This window comes from Urtica dioica, chromosome 1 (assembly GCF_054948205.1).
Source record: "Urtica dioica subsp. dioica isolate 48M chromosome 1, U.dioica_male_clone48M_v1_H2, whole genome shotgun sequence".
NCBI classification, from domain to species: domain Eukaryota; kingdom Viridiplantae; phylum Streptophyta; class Magnoliopsida; order Rosales; family Urticaceae; genus Urtica; species Urtica dioica.
The window spans coordinates 60490654-60508810 of NC_142756.1; the positions used below are offsets into that span (position 1 = coordinate 60490654).

At 36.1% G+C, this 18157-nt stretch overlaps 3 protein-coding genes and 1 non-coding gene across 4 annotated transcripts in view; 1 reads left to right on the forward strand and 3 right to left on the reverse strand.

The window, feature by feature from the left end:
- Positions 1-3118: 3118 nt before the first annotated feature.
- On the reverse strand, positions 3119-4518 carry LOC149408347 (chaperone). Its single transcript, XM_089628785.1, has 2 exons — positions 4313-4518; positions 3119-3614 (listed from the first exon to the last, which is right to left on the reverse strand). The coding sequence occupies exons 1-2, from the start codon at positions 4423-4425 to the stop codon at positions 3428-3430; spliced, it is 300 nt and encodes a 99-aa protein (XP_089484911.1). The 5' UTR covers positions 4426-4518; the 3' UTR covers positions 3119-3427.
- Positions 4519-4565: 47 nt separating this feature from the next.
- Positions 4566-4639, forward strand: TRNAI-AAU (transfer RNA isoleucine (anticodon AAU)). The gene has a single exon. It is a non-coding gene; the product is annotated as a tRNA-Ile (tRNA).
- Positions 4640-8001: 3362 nt separating this feature from the next.
- Positions 8002-10699, reverse strand: LOC149408349 (cytochrome P450 85A-like). The gene is made up of 6 exons (XM_089617012.1): positions 9709-10699; positions 9544-9630; positions 9389-9467; positions 8632-8741; positions 8419-8543; positions 8002-8318 (listed from the first exon to the last, which is right to left on the reverse strand). The coding sequence occupies exons 1-6, from the start codon at positions 10603-10605 to the stop codon at positions 8228-8230; spliced, it is 1389 nt and encodes a 462-aa protein (XP_089473138.1). The 5' UTR covers positions 10606-10699; the 3' UTR covers positions 8002-8227.
- Positions 10700-16290: 5591 nt separating this feature from the next.
- Positions 16291-18157, reverse strand: part of LOC149408350 (uncharacterized) — a 40075-nt gene continuing 38208 nt past the window's right edge. Inside the window, exon 7 of the mRNA XM_089625195.1 lies at positions 16291-16607. Coding sequence (XP_089481321.1) covers positions 16291-16607 — 317 coding nt within the window. The remainder of the gene's footprint in view (positions 16608-18157) is intronic.

The following is an 18157-nucleotide window of genomic DNA, read 5'->3' on the forward strand; positions in this document are numbered from 1 at the left end:
TTATTGACATTCGTTTCATCACATGTCCAAAAAGACAAAAATACCCTTTAGACCATTTTCGTAAAACTTGTCTATTTCTTGTTTTGACTTAGCTTCTAGTTTAATAATTCCTACTCGATATGACTTGTGACAGTGACCTCATGGATCCAAATGAACAAAGCTTGAGCTAACATACTTGGACTCAAAAGTTCACAAACCTTTTCCAAGTTTAGCTTAATGTCAACTGACTACACTAAAGAGTTGACACTGAGAATCTCTCAGCTCAAATGAATTTGTTTTCTACTCAAGAATTCAACTTAATTGTGATGAGTGGATCCTCTGAATATTATCTATGTGTACCCTTCATGAATATCCTCAGCTACACGGGATTTACAAAAATTACTATTTTACCTTTCTAGCTGTTATTTCCTCAACTCCTATGTCGCTTGTGAATAAGTTAGAAACAATGTATTGACGAGGAGCTAACAAGTCACATTGATTTCCAAAAGATTCATGACTCAATTTGGACACTAGCCAGTTCATTTATTCACATTCCAAGGAACAAAGCATGAGGTGATATGCATTGCATTTCAGCAATCTTTTACATGAATTCCATATCTATGAGATCTTCACAAAGTTACTCATGACATCTTCATAACTTAGTACTTCACCAATAGGTCCTGTTCAGAATCACATAGTGAATCCGAACTCTGACATTCTCAAATGAGAATACGCAGGCTATGAAATGACAAGTCTCAGTTAAGGATTGAGGTAAGCATGATGCAACTCATACGTAGTGACTTCGAGACATAAGAGGTTAAATGGTTTGTTCTTATTCTGTCTCTAAGAGACTATGTGCAGCAGCAAGGCATCGATTACGAAGAAGTTTTTGCACCCGTAACGAGGCTCGAGACGGTCAGGTTGCTTTTATCTCTCGCAGCTCAACGCGGTTGGCCTGTGCACCATCTCGACGTCAAGTCTGCCTTTTTGAATGGCGATCTCGAAGAAGAGGTGTACGTCGCACAGCCGGTGGGCTTCGTTATAAAGAATCAGGAGAGAAAAGTGTACAAGTTATCTAAGGCGTTGTACGGGCTGCGCCAAGCACCAAGAGCTTGGAATATCCGGTTGGATAAAAGTCTGGTGAGTCTCGGGTTCGAGAAGTGCCCGTATGAACATGCGGTGTACAAGAGGTCCAGCGGAGTCAGAAAATTATTGGTTGGTGTCTACGTCGACGATCTGATTGTGACTGGCACAAGTGAAAAGGAGGTGAACGACTTCAAGCAGCAGATGATGAGAGAGTTCGAAATGAGCGACCTCGGACTTCTCTCCTACTATCTCGGAGTTGAGGTGGAGCAAAAGGAAGGCACAATCACCTTGAAGCAAGCATCGTACGCCAAAAGAATTCTGCTACAGTCCAGAATGGAAGATTGCAATCCCACCAAGTATCCAATGGACTCGAAGCTCAAACTTGAAAAAGCTGGTGAAGGCGAGCTGGTAGATGCGACAGAGTACAGGAAGATAATTGGCAGCCTGAGGTATTTAACTCACACTCGACCTGATTTGGCGTTTTCAGTGGGCATGGTGAGCAGGTACATGGAGAAACCAATGAGTTCGCACTTCCAAGCTATCAAACATATCCTGAGGTATGTGAAAGGATCTGTGGAGTTTGGCCTTCGCTACACCGGAGGGAGAGAAGAAGTCATAACCGGGTACAGCGACAGCAACCTAGCTGAAGATGTGGACGATAGAAGAAGCACAAGTGGGTTAGCTTTCTACTTGGGTGGAAACCTGATCACTTGGTCGTCGCAGAAGCAAAAAAGTGTGGCGCTCTCCTCTTGCGAAGCTGAGTTTATGGCAGCAACTGCAGCAGCTTGCCAAGCAATATGGCTCAGAGGTCTGTTGAGCGATATAACAAGCAGCGAGCCGAAGCAAGTCGTTCTCTACGTCGACAACAAATCAGCCATAGCACTCGTGAAAAATCCGGTGTTCCACGGGAGAAGCAAGCATATCGACACTCGCTTCCACTTCATCCGTGAGTGTGTGGAGAAGGATCAGATCGTCGTTAAACACGTCCGCACTGAAGAGCAGAGAGTTGACATTCTAACCAAGGCATTAGCAAGAGTCAAGTTCAGTGAAATGCGTGCACTGTTAGGTGTCAAAGAACTCAACAGTAATCAAGTCTAGATTAGGGGGGAATTTGTTATATTTAATCAAGACTTGGTATGTTGCTTTACTTAATTATTGTGTTTTGACCGTTTATTATTATGTTGTGGGTAGTCAAATAACGTTGGAGTATTTGTAGGATCGTAGACTTGGTGATAAGTAGATGAGTAATTATAGGATCTGAGCTTATTACGTTTTGTTATAAAAGGCACACCAAGTGTTTGTGTAATTGCCAAAAACTCAGGAAGAAATAAAAAACTTTCCCAGACTTGTTTTTTTTTATTTCTCAGCAAAGTTCTCTTTCTCTATTTCTGTTTTGGTGTTTTTGATTCAGGGGCTAAAACCAACAGCTGTTACCTTATTGGTAGTGGTAAAAATGTCAATTTATTTGGAGATAAATGGTTAGACCCAGGTTGTGATCAGAGATGACGTGGAGAGTGATTTAATGGGCATTAGAGTTGACACGTTGTTTCACGACATAATCAGAGAATTCGTTGGTGGATTGATGAAATCCAAAAATGTCGAAGACTTTGCGAACCCCACGATGATAAGAAGGTATGAACGCCAATAGTTTTAGGGCGTATCACTGTTAAGTCGGCTGTCAAGAGAGATATTGTCTATGGAACCTCAAGATCCATGAGGGAGCTAATTTTTTCTCTTCACGTTCTCATTAAATTCACACTAATAAACATAAGCTTGTAAAATATCAAATTATACATCATATTTTTTTCACTGGCCATGCAAGCAATGAGCAACTAAAGTCATTGTCATATATGACAATTCACTAATTATTTCGGCTCCAAATTATCTTCACTTTTTTTTGGCTCCTCACCAAGTAATGCAATACTTTTCTTGCAGTCGCAATGTTCCACTACTACCACACTCCAATTTTTTTTTTCCTTCCAAAAATAAATAAATAAAGCATACACATTTCTAACCTGGACTCCATAATGCAGATATAAAAAGAAAACGGAAATTATTTTTTTAACTAGTCTATGATATTCACTTTAGAGCTGTTATTGCCAAATTTGGAAAGAAAAAAAAAGTTGTCAAAAGGACCACACTTTCACTCCTCTTCTTACGCAACACAACCAACAAAGCTTTGCTTTAAAACAATTATTTGCATCACAAACCAAAACCAGAGCCACGAAATTATTTGAGCCCTTCAATCAAATCGAACCTACAACACAAAAAGTGGACACATGATTGATAAGATATGTCTCTCAATCAGATTGTTGCAGTTTAGTGGAATCATGTCCGTGGTAAGGTCAAATCTATACAAATTTTATTTAGCGCAGTCAGGGCAGCCAAAATGGCCTTTGCCTCGGCAAATTTCACAAGCCGGATATTTGTTCGCCCGAGTCGGGGGATTGAAACCGAACAACGAATCTTCTCTGATCACTCCGCCTCCTTTGCATTTTTTGCACGCAATCACCTTTAGATCGCCGCATCGCTTGCACATCCCGAGAGATCTGTGTGTGTTACGAGTGGTCATAACATTAGTTTACTCTCTGATTTTTATATGTATATATTGATCATGTCACTTATTACATTGTTATATCCCATTTGACTTAGCTTTTTCCTATTATCTATTAGGAAGGCTATATTCCGTTTGTATGACTATGGTTGTTAATTATAGTCTTTTTGTAACATATTTGTGTTAAATGCAGTATTTAATGACATATTTGTCAAAAAATGTCTTCCTAATGGATGATGTTAGTCACACATTTAGAATAATCCGTAATGAAAATGCAAACATAAATTAGAATGAAGAGATGTTAAATTTCAAGATAAGAGACTTAAATTGACAAATGGCGATGATTAATTTCAATCCCTCAAAAGAAAGAAGCCTAGAATTCATTACCATAACAGTTTTAGATTGCAACCATAAGAAAATAGATATTGTCAGTTTGGAAAATGGTGAAGTCTGGTAGAAGAGAGCACCAGAGTTTCAAAAAAACATCGCATAACAAGCATGATTCGGATAATGATAACAACAAATATATATACTTGTTCCAAGCTACGAATTATTCTCCTCAAATTCCCATATTTTCCCTCTTCCAGTGTTTCAAACCTATTCTTGAAAATGGCATACGGGATGTCCAAAGCCTAAATAATCATATGAAACCTATCGTACTCGTTGGCAAACATGAAGAAATGAAATACTTACTGGCGCTGATACGAAGAAATGAAAGCGTCGATTCTAGGAGCGGCGATGGTGGCGCATAACAGCAACGCGCCCACTCCGAGTCCTTGGATCTCGCTCGCCGTTATGTCTTGCATTCTCTCTCTCTCTCTCTCTCTCTCTCTCCCTCTCTAACAACACTACTGTTTTTAGATCATCTTTGTACGATCATCTCTTAAATATCTTATCCATTAGATTTTGTGTTTCAATAAAATGTAAAGTCCACCGCTAGCAAGTTGGCCTATTAGCTCAGCTGGTTAGAGCGTCGTGCTAATAACGCGAAGGTCACAGGTTCGAGACCTGTATGGGCCATAACAGTTTTTTAATTAAATAGACTGAATCGGTTAAACGACCTGTTTGGGCCATAAACTTTTTTAACTGGACCGGCTCGAAAAAGTTATAGGGTAAATTACAAAGATAATACTTTTTAAATGTAACTTCCAAAATAACTGCTATTTGAAATCTTTAGAAAAATAACTGTTTTTCAAACTATATATAATTATTTTTCTTCTAAATTAAATCAAATTCTAAAAATTATATCTACCAGAAGCCATGTCCAGTAAAATACGACCAAGGAACAAATAAGGCTAAGTTCCTACTGTGATTCAATTTATTTACAAAATTTCCATTTATATGTTACAAGAAATAGGCTCCGGCGTTGCCCGGGAGGCTTGATAAATTTTAATTTATATAATAATGTGAATGATTTGTAATTGTTGGTTATCATTTGTCATATGTAAATGTTTGCATTTTTTACTACTTTTTAATATATATTTAAACTATTTTAATTAAATAATAACTCAGATATAAAAAAAAAATTAGAAATAGTAAGTTGTAATTATGAACACAATATTATGATTAACCAACATCATTACTTATATGTTCATTAGTTTTCAATAATTGTACTGATCATAAGTAATTTGAATTATAAAACTATTAATCGGCTAATAATTGTTATCGTTTTAAAGTTAGTTTAGGGAATTTTCATTTTTAGAGTTATTTTTTGAATTTTCGCTGTTTAGAGTTGTTTCTAGAATTTTTTCGTTTTTTAAAGTTGTTTCTTGAATTTTGTTATACGGTTACTTATGTAATTTTAAAACTTAAATAGGTATTTTGGGAATGTTAAGAAAAATATGGGATTACTGTAGTATGAATAGTAAAATCAGGGTTTTGCTTTATATATAATATATATATTTGTATGATATTTAGGGCTTATTCTCATATTATGCCTTTGGGCCTAATAATGTGTGTTGGGCTTACTTTTGAAGAAATTAGCTCTAGTTTGGTTTTTTTTTTTTAACCAGAAAACTAGTAACTCTTCGAAATAAACCCAAAATTTCTTAATTATCTCACACTTGAAATTAAATATGAAATGCCTCACGAGCTACATATCCTAATAAAAACGAACTTGAAATTGTAGTTAATACGTATTATATAGAGATTTTGAGCATGAAGATTAGTAGTTTGGAAGTTTTTTTTGACCAAAAATTAACTAAAAACATAACTATGATAAAATTATTAATAAATTTTGAATATACAAATCTTTGTGTACAATTTTACTCTTTTTTTTAGAGTCCAGCGGCTATATAGTCCAATAGAACTTAAATTTTTGCAAAATAGTCATAGTTTACCAATTAAGAGCAAAATAGCCCAAGTTTCTAAAACTAGACTCGACTTCGTTTAGTAGTCTAATGGATCATACAACGTTTTTTTTTTCACCACAAGACTCGACTTCGGAAAACTAGAACTATTCTGAAATAATTACACACGCAAGCGTACGTATCGCAAAAGAAATATAGTATGAATGATGTTGAACCATCAGAAACGCACTCATCAAGAACCAAGGCCTGAAAACTACCACCAGACTACAAAGAAAACAAACAATTTCGGAGAGGGAAAAAAGAAGCTTAGAAAGACTTGCTTTCGGTGTGTTTAGAATGAGAGGCCTAGGCCACCTTTTATAGCCAAATTCTGAACGGATTTGGACCAAAAAAATATTCCATAATAAAAGCTCATGAATGCACTTAATGCGCATTGTATGAACATTACCAGATTTCCAAGATCAAGTAATAACGGTTCAGACAAGCTCAAAATCTTCGTATTAAATGCACGGTTACAACCAATAAACCCATGCAAAACTGTAGCCTTTAATATCAATTAATAACATAATTGTATTTTAGTTTAATACAATAATATATAATATGAAGGAAAAATTTAGATATTAGGCTCAATCTCATTCCCTTCTCAACCCGGCCCATCCGCCCAACAGGATGGCGGTGGCGGCGCGTGCTCATGTGTGTGATGGAGTTGGCCTTCCCTAAACCTTTGTCTCTCTATAAAACTGGGTCACACTTGAGAAACCAAACCATTGACCGCAAATTGCATATATATACGCACTACAAAGTTCATATATCTCTTCCATGTGGGACTCTTGTATATAAACACTCAATCACAACATTTTCCAACATACTTTGTGCATCACTTTCTCATTCAACTTAGCTCCGATTTTGGAAAATAAATATTCGATGTTATACCCCTCGCCACGTGCACCGCGGGAAAACATCCCTTGGGGGGAAAGGCCGATCCTCTGAGAGTGGATGAAGCGCCACCGAGGACAGAATGTTGTAACATATTTGAACCCGCATTGACAATCTGATATTTTTATTTTGTGCATTTACTCTTTTACCATAGAGTGAGTTTGGCATTTTATTTTCATCTAAACTTTATTAGAACCTCAGTTTCAAGGTTCCTTCCAAGTTCGATCACCTTTGTCAATATTTTTAGGCCGAGATATCATCAAGTACAAAGTTGTCTTAATTTTAAACAAAAAACGGTAATTTTACTATATCCAGAGTTAATCTTGAAATTCATAGGACGTATAATTTTGTTCTGTTCCGATCATGATATTTAATATACGTCCTGAAAATTATCTATTGAATATATCTGAATTAGGCCTAATTATAATATTATTTTTGGGCCTATTGAACAGAAGACGCTTTGTGAATTGTATTATTGGGGCTTTTTAATATCCATATCCATTCCATTTCTGATATCCAATTTTAAAGGTGAACCACGCTCACATCAAACATGAAGCCCAAAACAATGCCATACACAATATATGCAAGTACTTGAGAGTTTCTTTTGATTTAAGAAATTTGTTTTATTATGAAGAATATATAACTTTTTTCTGATTTTTTTTAGAGAGATTCAATGCTCAAGCAACTTCAAATTATATCATTTATCTTTTTAGTCTTGTTTTTAATCCATTATTATGAATGAGCGTACGAGAATTGATAATGAATATTTCTTACTAGACAAAAGCATATGTACCACAACCCTGTCTACCTAACAATTAAGGCAAAGTTAGATTAAATGGGGAAATAATTAATCCCTCCGTAAAAATACTTTCTGTCTATCTTCCCTTTTGTTTATTTATTTAATTTTTTTTTTTTTTTTTTTTTTGTGCTCAGTTGTCTATCTCCCATTTGATATTCTTAAGAAACTTCTTTAAGTACGTCACAATAAATTGTATGTACTGTCAATTGCGTAATAATGGATGGTTATCATTAAACATCATCTATTTTTTTTTTCGTTAGCTAGGTAGGAGGGAAAGTGAGGTAACACTTACTATTTAGATTGATAAGTTTGCCCAAAATTTTCAAAGACAAAAAAGGAAAGGGAAAAAAAAAAGGTTGATTTCAATTCCACCACAAAAATTTACACATACTTTGTCAGTCCTACTTAATTGTTCAATAATTGACCGCAATATTTTTGGCCGACAAAAAGAAAAATCCCTCAAATCACATTCATTCTCTCTAATTTGTTAGGACTTATTATTGCTCACATAAATCCTTCTTTGGCACTGTACTATCTTTCTATGTACATAAATTAAATTAGCGATCATTCGTAAGATGAGACTCTAATATGTAATCCATTTGGTGCTTCTACTCTCGGAAACTTCATTAATTTATCTCCTCCAACTTCTTCCCACCTATAATAATAAAATAAAATAAAATAAAAAGAATTGTTAGAAAAAAAAGAAGTAGCATGAATAAAAAAAATAATTAAAATGGACGTGAATAAATAGTCACCTATATCTAGTTACAAAGTAGTGCAAAAAGGTTGAAATTTCTGCTATGCCAAGTTCCTTTCCAGGGCATTGCCTTGTTCCTCCGCCAAAAATGAAGAAGTAATTTTGTGACTCCAATCTTTTGTCCTGTATTTATCAAGTATAAAAGATTTTAGTAATACTATCTTTCAACATAAAGAAATGGAAAATTTTAAATTATTTGCATGACACAAACCTGTAGCCATCTCCATGGGTTGAATTCTAATGGGTCAGGGTACAGAAATGGGTCGTAGTTTATCTCCCTTGTGTACACGTAAATTTTCCATCCCTTTGGAATCACAAAACCTGAAAAAATAAAATTGAAAAAAGGTTAATACATAAATATTAGTTAGACTTGGAGCTTGTTTGTATTAATAAGAAAAAAAATGAAGGGGACCTGGTATAGGTCATGGGTGATGATTTTTTTTTTTTATACATATTTTTTTTTGTAGTGAGAGAGCTTGGTCCAAAACATCATGTCAATAAATCATAGCCATTAAAAGTATGATGATGAAAAATACAGAAAACTAGAGTTGTATTTCTCCTCATGTTAAGAAAAAGGATGACATTCCTTTTCGTCAAATAATTAAATTATATTCCTCTTTTTAACCGAATGGGCTAGCTATAGCTTAGCGGCTAGGTGATGGATCATTGAATTATTGCTTACTATAGGTCTCATGTCTACACATACACATACACATACACATACACATACACATACACATACATACACATACACATACACATACACATACACATACACATACACATAATAATTGTGACAAAAGTAAGTGGTACATATATATATAATCTGCTGCGCTAGCAGCTAGCCTTGAGCCCACCAAAAATGAAACATATATGTCAAAAGCTACAAAATAGTTTATAAATTTGATATGGGTTTTCTATCTTATAGCCCTGTAAAGTTGTTTAATTTATTCATTTTGGCAGCTCACCATTTATTTCCATGTCTTGGGTGGTTTTTCTCAAAACGCCATTAACAATTGTAGCCAGTCTGGATGTCTCAAAAATCACCTGTGCGTGTGTAAATCAATAATTTAATTTATTTTGATTCAAGTGAAAAGAAAAGATGGGAAATGTGTTATCTTACCGCACGAGTGAAGGTCATTGACTTGAGGTCATTAAAGTCAAGGGGATCTTCAGGGTTTTTGTTGCGTCTGATTTCCAAATGTTCCTTCTGCAAAGAAAAAGAAAAAGAATGAATAAATAGAGAAAAAGAGAGTATGGTATAGGCCATCATGTAACTACTGCTTACTCTGAGGTGTTGAAGGGCATTGGGGTGATCGTGAAGAAACTTGAGGGCCATCATGGAAGTGGTGGAAACAGTCTCGTAGCCAGAGTAGAGAATGGTGATGATCTGGTCGATGATGTCGTGGTCGTCGAGCTTGGGTTGGCGGAGGAGAGAGGCGAGCATGTCGTCGGGGTGGTGTTCGTGGCTCATGGTTGCTCTTCGTTGCGTGATGAGATTGGTGAGCATCCTTACGATCTCCTTCCTGGCGTGGAGGCCTCGGGTGTAGTTGGTGGCAGGGAGGTGGATGGGCAGAGACAGAGTGCCCAAAACGAGGTTGAAGAAGTGGGCCTTGAAGTCACGGTAGGAGAAGTGGGTCTCCGTCTCCTCCGCGATCTGGTTGAGCGACGACAGCAGCGCCATCTCCTTGGTCTCCGCCTGGATGTTCACCACCTGCCCGCCCCACCGCGCCAGGTGGCCCCGCATGAACGAGTCGATCTTCGGCAGCAGGCTGCGCCGCATCACGCCGGGGGCCACCAGGGACAGCAGGGCGGACCGCATCACCTTGTGGGTGGCGCCGTGGACGGCGGCGATGTTGCGGCGGCCCAGGATGTGGAGCATGGACTGCGGGTACCCGGGGACCAGGCCCCGCCACTCGTTCATCAGGATGAACCGGTTCACCTCTGGATCCATGGACACGATGGTGGGGCACCCCAGCAGGTGCGACTTGAACACGCTTCCGTACCGGCCCCTCTTCTTCCTCATGAACTCCGGCCCTTGCTTCAGAAACTCCGTCGTCTCCCCCACCACCGGCCACCCCATTGTCCCCGGAGGCAGCCTCTTCCGCCTGTACCGCACCTCGTTCCATCGCAGAACGCCGCAGCACACGCACAGGACCGTCACTATCACTATCAACACACCCATTCTTCTTCTTTCCCTTTTTATTATTATTTTTATTATTTTTAACAAAGAGAGAGAGAGAGAGAGAGAGAGAGAGAGAAACAAAGAAACAAAGATGGCAGTGCTCTTCTAGTTTAGTTTTTTCATCTTCCCTCAGATTGTCCATATTTATAGACCCTCCCTCCCTCCTCCAATGCCTTTTGCCTTATTATGCCTGATGTGAGAGAAAGACTTATAATAATAATAAGCAAACCAAACCAAACCAAACCATGCACTCTTCTCTACTCTGCTCTCCATTTCAAAAATAAATTATAAATAAATTCACAAATCTTTATATGCGTGATAGAAAAGGTCAAATTAAGATCTTAATTATATCCAAAATAACATAAACTCGCTCTACACTTGTACGCATTTTCTCAAGTACCAAATTACCCTCCAAACTAATAAATCTAACTCTTACCCCCTTACACCAAACTTGTCGCGCTTTTCATCACACACGGCACGCTACTCTAAGAAAACAAAAATATGGGGTGCAATCAAGTACCACTAGAATTTTATTAATTTTAAGAGAATTTAATAAAAGTGCGCACAGTTTTCAAATTTATGTAATTTTTTTTTACATAAACCTTATATTTGACTTATAACCACACATGTGAAATGAACTTTTTCTTTCAATTTAGTCGTGTCTCTAACTTATATTGTCTCATTTGGGGGAGTGCACTCAACAAGTAGTAGTGGAGTTATAATTTTAGGCACTCTATCCGACTAGTCATCTTGAAACGTCGTAATTTTCAAATAGCTAATATTTTAAATCTTCTAGTTAACTAGCCATGATATATTTTCCTTTTACTCATAAATCCTTAATTGTTTATTTTCATAAATTAAAATGGAAAGTAACTAAAATCCCACTAATTAAATTACTGTTTCCATAATACACGCAATTAATTGTTTCTGAAAAAATCGTTACTCTTAATTTTCTCTAACCTCGAAAAAATATTAGAATATATTTCTACACCAAAATCTGATAAAAAAAACGCATAAATCAATTAATGATAATTAACTAAAATGAAGTGTAATGATTGAGAAGGAAAAAAAAAACCAAAAAAACAACAAGCCGTTAACGATTATCATGTGGCTTACTTAATATTATCATGTGGAAAACCTAAAATATGACGACTCGAGAATGAAGACGAAATCGAATGACCTTCTTCTTCTTCACGAGCTTGAAAATCTTGATTACGCATTTCTCCTTATTGGTGCTATGAAAGCCCTCGAAGACCTCGTTGTACTTTTTCATGCCGACATGGCTACAAATGGGAAATAAATCAATAAATTGATAATAACTGGCTCAATCGTATGTTTGATTTATTTTTTGAATTCAAAATCGTGGAAAAAATTTTAAACCGTGCAAAAAGAATCACAAGAGCAATATTTGAAAGCCTAAACCATCCATTAGATACCGCCTCATCGAAACATTCATTTACTTAAAATTTACAAAAAAGTGGCTATTTAGCGAATCTTTTAATTTTGGTGGCTTAGTTACTTATAAATTTGTAACAATAATAATAATAATAATAATAATAATAATAATAATAATAATAATAATAATAATAATAATAATAATAATAATAATAATAATAATAATTGCATCAAATATAAATGTCACAAAAATAAGGTGGTTTATTGATAACATTGTAAAGTATGTTATAAGAACTTGCACATTTTTTAAGTTATTTGGTCTAAATATACGGTGAATTAGCCTACTGACCCAATCAACCCATCTTTGTTAAGGGAATAGCCCAATTTTAAATTAATTAAGAGAATAGCCCAAATGAAATTTCATTCCAAAATTACCCTCATAACCCAAAACACTCAGAGGATCAGGAACGTCACGGTGGCGACGAGGACGACGAACACGACGGCGTTGAGGACACTACTACAAATACTGTTTTCCGGTGCGGAAGATATTCGGGTGCAACTTTTCGCACCCAAAAGTCGCACCAAATAAGACTTTCAGGTGGGACTTTTCGCTCCCAAAACTCAAACAAGTATTTGAAAATTTTAGCTGATTTTTTTAACTTTAGGTGCGATTTTTCCCACCCAAAAGTCTATCAAAACTATTAGGTGCGACATAGTCGCACCCATAGGCTGAAAATATTTTAGCGGCCAACTTTCCCCTCTTTTTTGTAAAAAATATCATTGGGTGTGGAAAGTCGCACCCAATGATATCATTGGGTGCGGAAAAGTCGCACCTAAATGTCCTAAATTTTTCCGCGGTCAAATTTTCCCCCTTTTTTCACAAATATCATTGGGTGCAACTTTGTCGCACCCAAAAGTCCAACATACCTTTAGGTGCGACTTTCCAAAACATTTTGACTATAAAGTTAGCGAGACCGAGAAAGAAAGAAAGGAAAGAAATAAAAGAAAGAAGAGAGAAATGGAAAGAGAGAGACCGAGAGAAAGAGAGAGAGAGCCGAGAATCGTTGAATCGCAATCCCTTCTCTTCCTCCATTTCATCTTCTTCGTCTTCACGTAGCTCAGTTCCTCGCGCGCCAACCGAGCTCCACCGCGCGCCTCGACCGAGCAAAGCACCACCGCGGCGAGCTCGCCGTGGCCGCCGCCCGAGAAAGAACGCCGGAGGAAGATAGAGTAACCCCCGAGAAGAGTGAATCTCACAAAGATTAGGTAAGAAATCAAACTTGAGATGAATTAGGATTAGGGTTTGGAATTGATTTTCGGGTTTTTGGATTCGGTAAAGGGTTTTTGGATTATAGGTTTGATTTTTGGGTTTGACCGTGTGTGTGTGTGTGTGTGTGTGTGTGTGTGTGTGTGTGTGTGTGTGTGTGTGTGTGTGTGTGTGTGTGTGTGTGTGTGTGTGTGTGTAGGAGCGGCGAGGAGCGGCGACGGAGGCCGGAGCCATCCCGGTCCTGGACGAGTCGCCATTTTTTTTTTGTGACTTTTTTAGGTGCGACTTTAGGTGCGGAAAGTCGCACCCGAAAGTCAAGACTTTTGGGTGCGACTTTTCGCACCCAAGACTTTTAGGTGCGGACTTTCGGGTGCGAAAAAGTCGCACCTAAAGGTATCATTGGGTGCGAAAATTGACTTTCAAAAGTCGCACCTGTTGCTATTTTTTGTACTAGTGGGAGCGAGCCTTCGAGCTTCTCGGCGACGGTATCGGAGGGGTTCTCGGAGTAGACGAGGTTCGCGGCGGTGTAGATCGGGGTCTCCGGCGATGGATTGGCGGCGGAGTAGAGGACGACGGTGTTATGGAATAAGCGTGCGTTCGAGGGATTTGTGGTGTTGGACACATTCGTGTTCTTCTTCCCGCTCTTTGCAGTTTCGATCAACTTATACATACCTCTGCTCGTTTGTGTTTTTGATTCGTTCTACAATTTCTTTTTTGTTTGTTGATTCGGTGGATTTTTCATTTGTTTGTTGATTAAGTGCTGATTCGCGAATCGGTTAATTAATTAACTTCGTAAAATTTATTAGGTTAATTAATTAACTGACTGATTGAATTAAGAATTAGCTTAGGTTCTGATTTTTTTTTTGTGAGTAAAGTTAATTTACTAACTGACTGAATTAGGAATTAGGTTAATTAATTGAATGCTTTGAATATGAATTGACTTAAGTTCTGATTTTGTGAACTTTTTGTGAATTTCCAATTCAAACATTCAGTTAATTAATTAACCTAACTCAATTCAGTCTGTTAATTAATTAACTGATTCGCGAATGATATAATTGTTTGTTAAGAAAAAAATGGGTTATTTCCTTATTTAAATGAAACTTGGGCTATAATTTCACCTAAATATATCAATGGATGTTTAATCTACGTGACTATATATGAAATTCGTGATATATATACATATATATATATATATATACATATATATATATATATATATATATATTAAAGAGCACTCTTCAAATAATAGATGCCAAAACTCATGCATAAATATTATATATAACTTTCCACTCTATTCTAATTGTTACCTCTACTTTGACACCACACATAATTGTCATGTCCTATCTTTATTAGGATAATATTTGTTAATTTTTTCTACAACTATAAAGTACAAAATGCCTACAACTATTCGTCTATACTAGTACTAATAAATGATTATTGTTTAGAGAACAACCTCTTCTTTTTTTTCTTTTTTTTTTTGAATGTGGGAACAACCTCTTCTTAAATAATTAGATCATCTTAGTACTGCTAAATGATTATGTTTTAGAACATAATCTCTCCTCATAATTTTATTTTTGAAAGATCTTCTCAGAATAGGTAATTAAATCTAACCCTTCTCCTCAGTAAAATAAATATACCTTAAACACTCAACTACATGTCATAATAATGAGATCTCTGATTAATTTTTTTAGAAGTGCAGCAAATACAAATGTCTCAGAAATTACGACATCTGGCTCTTTGCGCTTAGTTGTTATTATTATAACGATTAATACTATTTTAACTTACCAAACCGTTGCTTGACTAGACAAAGATTTGAATTGTCAAAGCCCTCCAATTAACACTCGTCAGTTATCAGTATATAGTTTAATTATATACATGAAACACTTTTCAGTATGTGGAGAGAGAGAGAGAGAGAGAGAGAGAGAGAGAGAGAGAGAGAGAGAGAGAGAGAGAGAGAGAGAGAGAGAGAGAGAGAGAGAGAGAGAGAGAGAGAGAGTTGAAATAATAAACTATTCGGGACGTTGATAGTAACATGGGAAAGGGGGGAGAGATATACCAACTAACTAGTTACTAGTTACTACTCATGCATGCTTTTTTTCTTTTCTTTTTTCTTTTTCTTTGGATGAAGTGATTAAGGTATTATTATTACACTATGGATGTGGGGATTTGGAATTGGATGTACCTCAAAGGCATATATTATAGTATTTACTATTGCAATTATTATGTTATTTCAAAGGCATAAAAACGAGTACGCACAGCTTGCACATGCGAACCACCTTATTGGACCTAATAGAATAGTGACCCCAAAACAGAGTCTTTCACATGTCCATCACCAAGATCTGCTTATAATGGAATTTTCACAACAAGACACTCTCTTGGTTTACAACCATGTGAATAACAGAAGAAAGAGAACATATGTAGAGTCTCTTTTTTTTTAGTTCATTTATTTAATTACTTGCTTGGTTCCATTCTAACTGCAAGCTTGAAACTTGGACTCCCAATTTTAATGACTTTTAGTACTGTTTCTTATATATACTAGAGACTTTCAAAAAGAAAAGAAAAAGTTGATACAATATATTGTTAGAAATATTACAAAATATTTTTGGGAATGAAGACAGATTATTATTATTAGAAAAAAATAAATCAACAAAAAAATAAAAACTGATCAGATGAAAATGAACAACAATAACTTAATAAAACTTCACCGAAAACAAGACGAAACTGAGCCCGCGTCTGTTGTCCACCATTTTATATTCGAGGAAGCGGTCCACGATATACTTCTTTGAGCTCGCGTCTTCGGTCTTGTACTTCTGATCTAGTTACTCCCATAAGTCTTTGGATGACCGTTTGGAGCTATACACATTGTATAGAGAATCTGCAAGGCAATTCATCACATAGTTGCGACACAAATAGTCAGCATCTTTCCAAGCAAGGTATGCCATATTTACCCCCGGATCAGTTTCGTCGGCCTGAAGCATAGGCGGATCGTCGGTAAAGAACCGTACAAGGCCGATGGTTGTCAACTAGAACAGCATCTTTTGCTGCCACATCTTGAATTTCGTCCCATCAAACTTCCCCAGCTTCTCGACCGACATCATCATGGGTGGCCCTCGAGCAGCACCGCCATTGGGAGTAAGACCAGCAGGTCCGTTCATGCCCATGTTGGCCATTGATTGAATAAGACCCGCAGGTCCATTCCCGACCGTAGCCGCCATTAGGTCATGTGGTTGCACCACGATATTTGGGTTCAGTATGTTGGTTGTCAAGACATCCACGTTGGTGTTGATCGGGGTTCCCGACTCATCCACCAGGTTGTTCAGATTTGTGTTGGTGACCATATCTACAAAAGAAATCAACCCAAATAAGTAAATCGTTCAAAGTAATAATCTGGAAAAATATATTCAACTCCTGTAAGCAATCTGTCTAACGAACAACGCTTCAAGACTGTTAGAAATATTACAAAATATTTTCGGGAATGAAGACAGATTATTATTATTATGAGAAAATAAATTAACAGAAAAATACAAACTGATCACATGAAGATGAACAACAATAACTTAATAAATTATTTCTCTAAAGTTTCTTCTACTCCTTTCTTTTAATTAGTAGAGACTTTTTATTTATGAAATTTAGTTTATATCTAATTTATTCATACATGCTGAATAGAGACTATAAAGTACCTAATAGACTTTATTAAGTTTTATCTGAGGAATTTCACGTAAGAGTTTTCTACTCATTCCTTTTAAGGAGAGACTTTATATTCATGAAATTTCATTTATGCGTATTATACTCATTCCTTTTGAATAAAGACTTTTTCTATTCATGAAATTTCAGTTAGATGTCTTCTACTCATTCCTTTTGTGTAGAGACTTTATATTCATGAAATTTAATCTAAGCCTCTTTTATTGTACTATGCCGAACATAGACTATAAACTACATTATAGACTTTGTTAAGTCATATACGAGAAATCTTAGGAGTCTTCTACTCATTCATTTTGAGTACAGACTTTCTATTCATGAAATTTCACGTAGGCGGCGTCTACTAATTCCCTTTGAGTAGAGACTCTTAACTCATGAAATTTTACTTAAGTATTTTCTACTCATTTATTTTATGTCGAGACTATCTATCTGTTAAATTTCATCTAAGTTTATTATATTCGTACTATGCCAAATACAGAATATAAAGTGCCAAATAGACTCTGTTATTGGAAAAAGTTCACTTTGTAGGCTCCTACTCATTCCTTATGCATAGAGACTTTCAATTCTTGAAATTTCATCCGTCTCGTTTATTCGTGCTATGCCGAATAGAGATTGTAAAGTACCAAATAGACTTTGTTGTCTTTTATATGAGAAATTTCACTTAGGCATGTTCTACTCATTCCTTTTTACTACACATATTATATTCAATAAATTTCCCTTTGGTGTCTTCTGGTCATTCATATTTGAGTAGAGACTTTCTATTCATGAAATTTCACTTAGATGTGTTTACTCATTTCTTCATGAAATTTTAAATCTCTCTTTTATTCGTACTATATTGAATAGAGATTGTAAAGCCGAATATATTTTGTTAAGTCTTATACAAGAAATTTCACTTATGAGTTTTCTACTCATTCCTTTTTAGTACAGACTTTCTATTTATGAAATTTCATTTAAGCGATTTCTAGTCCTTCATTTTGAGTAGAGACTTTGTATTCATATGAAATCTTATATTCGCTCCTTTTGAGTATATAATTTTTACTCATGAAATTTCTAGTAATCTTCTAATCATTCGTTTTGAGTAGAGACTTTCTATCATGAAATTTTATCTACACCGAATAGAGACTATAAAGTCCGAATAAACTTTGTTACGTCTCATGCATGGAATTTCACTTAAGAGTCTTCCACTCATTC

Bases quoted from the DNA above. Each gene is read 5' to 3' on its own strand.
- LOC149408349 (XM_089617012.1), bottom strand. From the start codon at position 10,605: ATGGGTGTGTTGATAGTGATAGTGACGGTCCTGTGCGTGTGCTGCGGC. The intron at 9,468-9,543 runs GTAAGATAACAC...ACACACGCACAG, and splicing joins CAATGACCTTCACTCGTGCG to GTGATTTTTGAGACATCCAG. The intron at 8,319-8,418 runs GTGACTATTTAT...TTATTATTATAG, and splicing joins TACTTTGTAACTAGATATAG to GTGGGAAGAAGTTGGAGGAG.
- LOC149408347 (XM_089628785.1), bottom strand. From the start codon at position 4,425: ATGCAAGACATAACGGCGAGCGAGATCCAAGGACTCGGAGTGGGCGCG. The intron at 3,615-4,312 runs GTAAGTATTTCA...TAACACACACAG, and splicing joins ATTTCTTCGTATCAGCGCCA to ATCTCTCGGGATGTGCAAGC.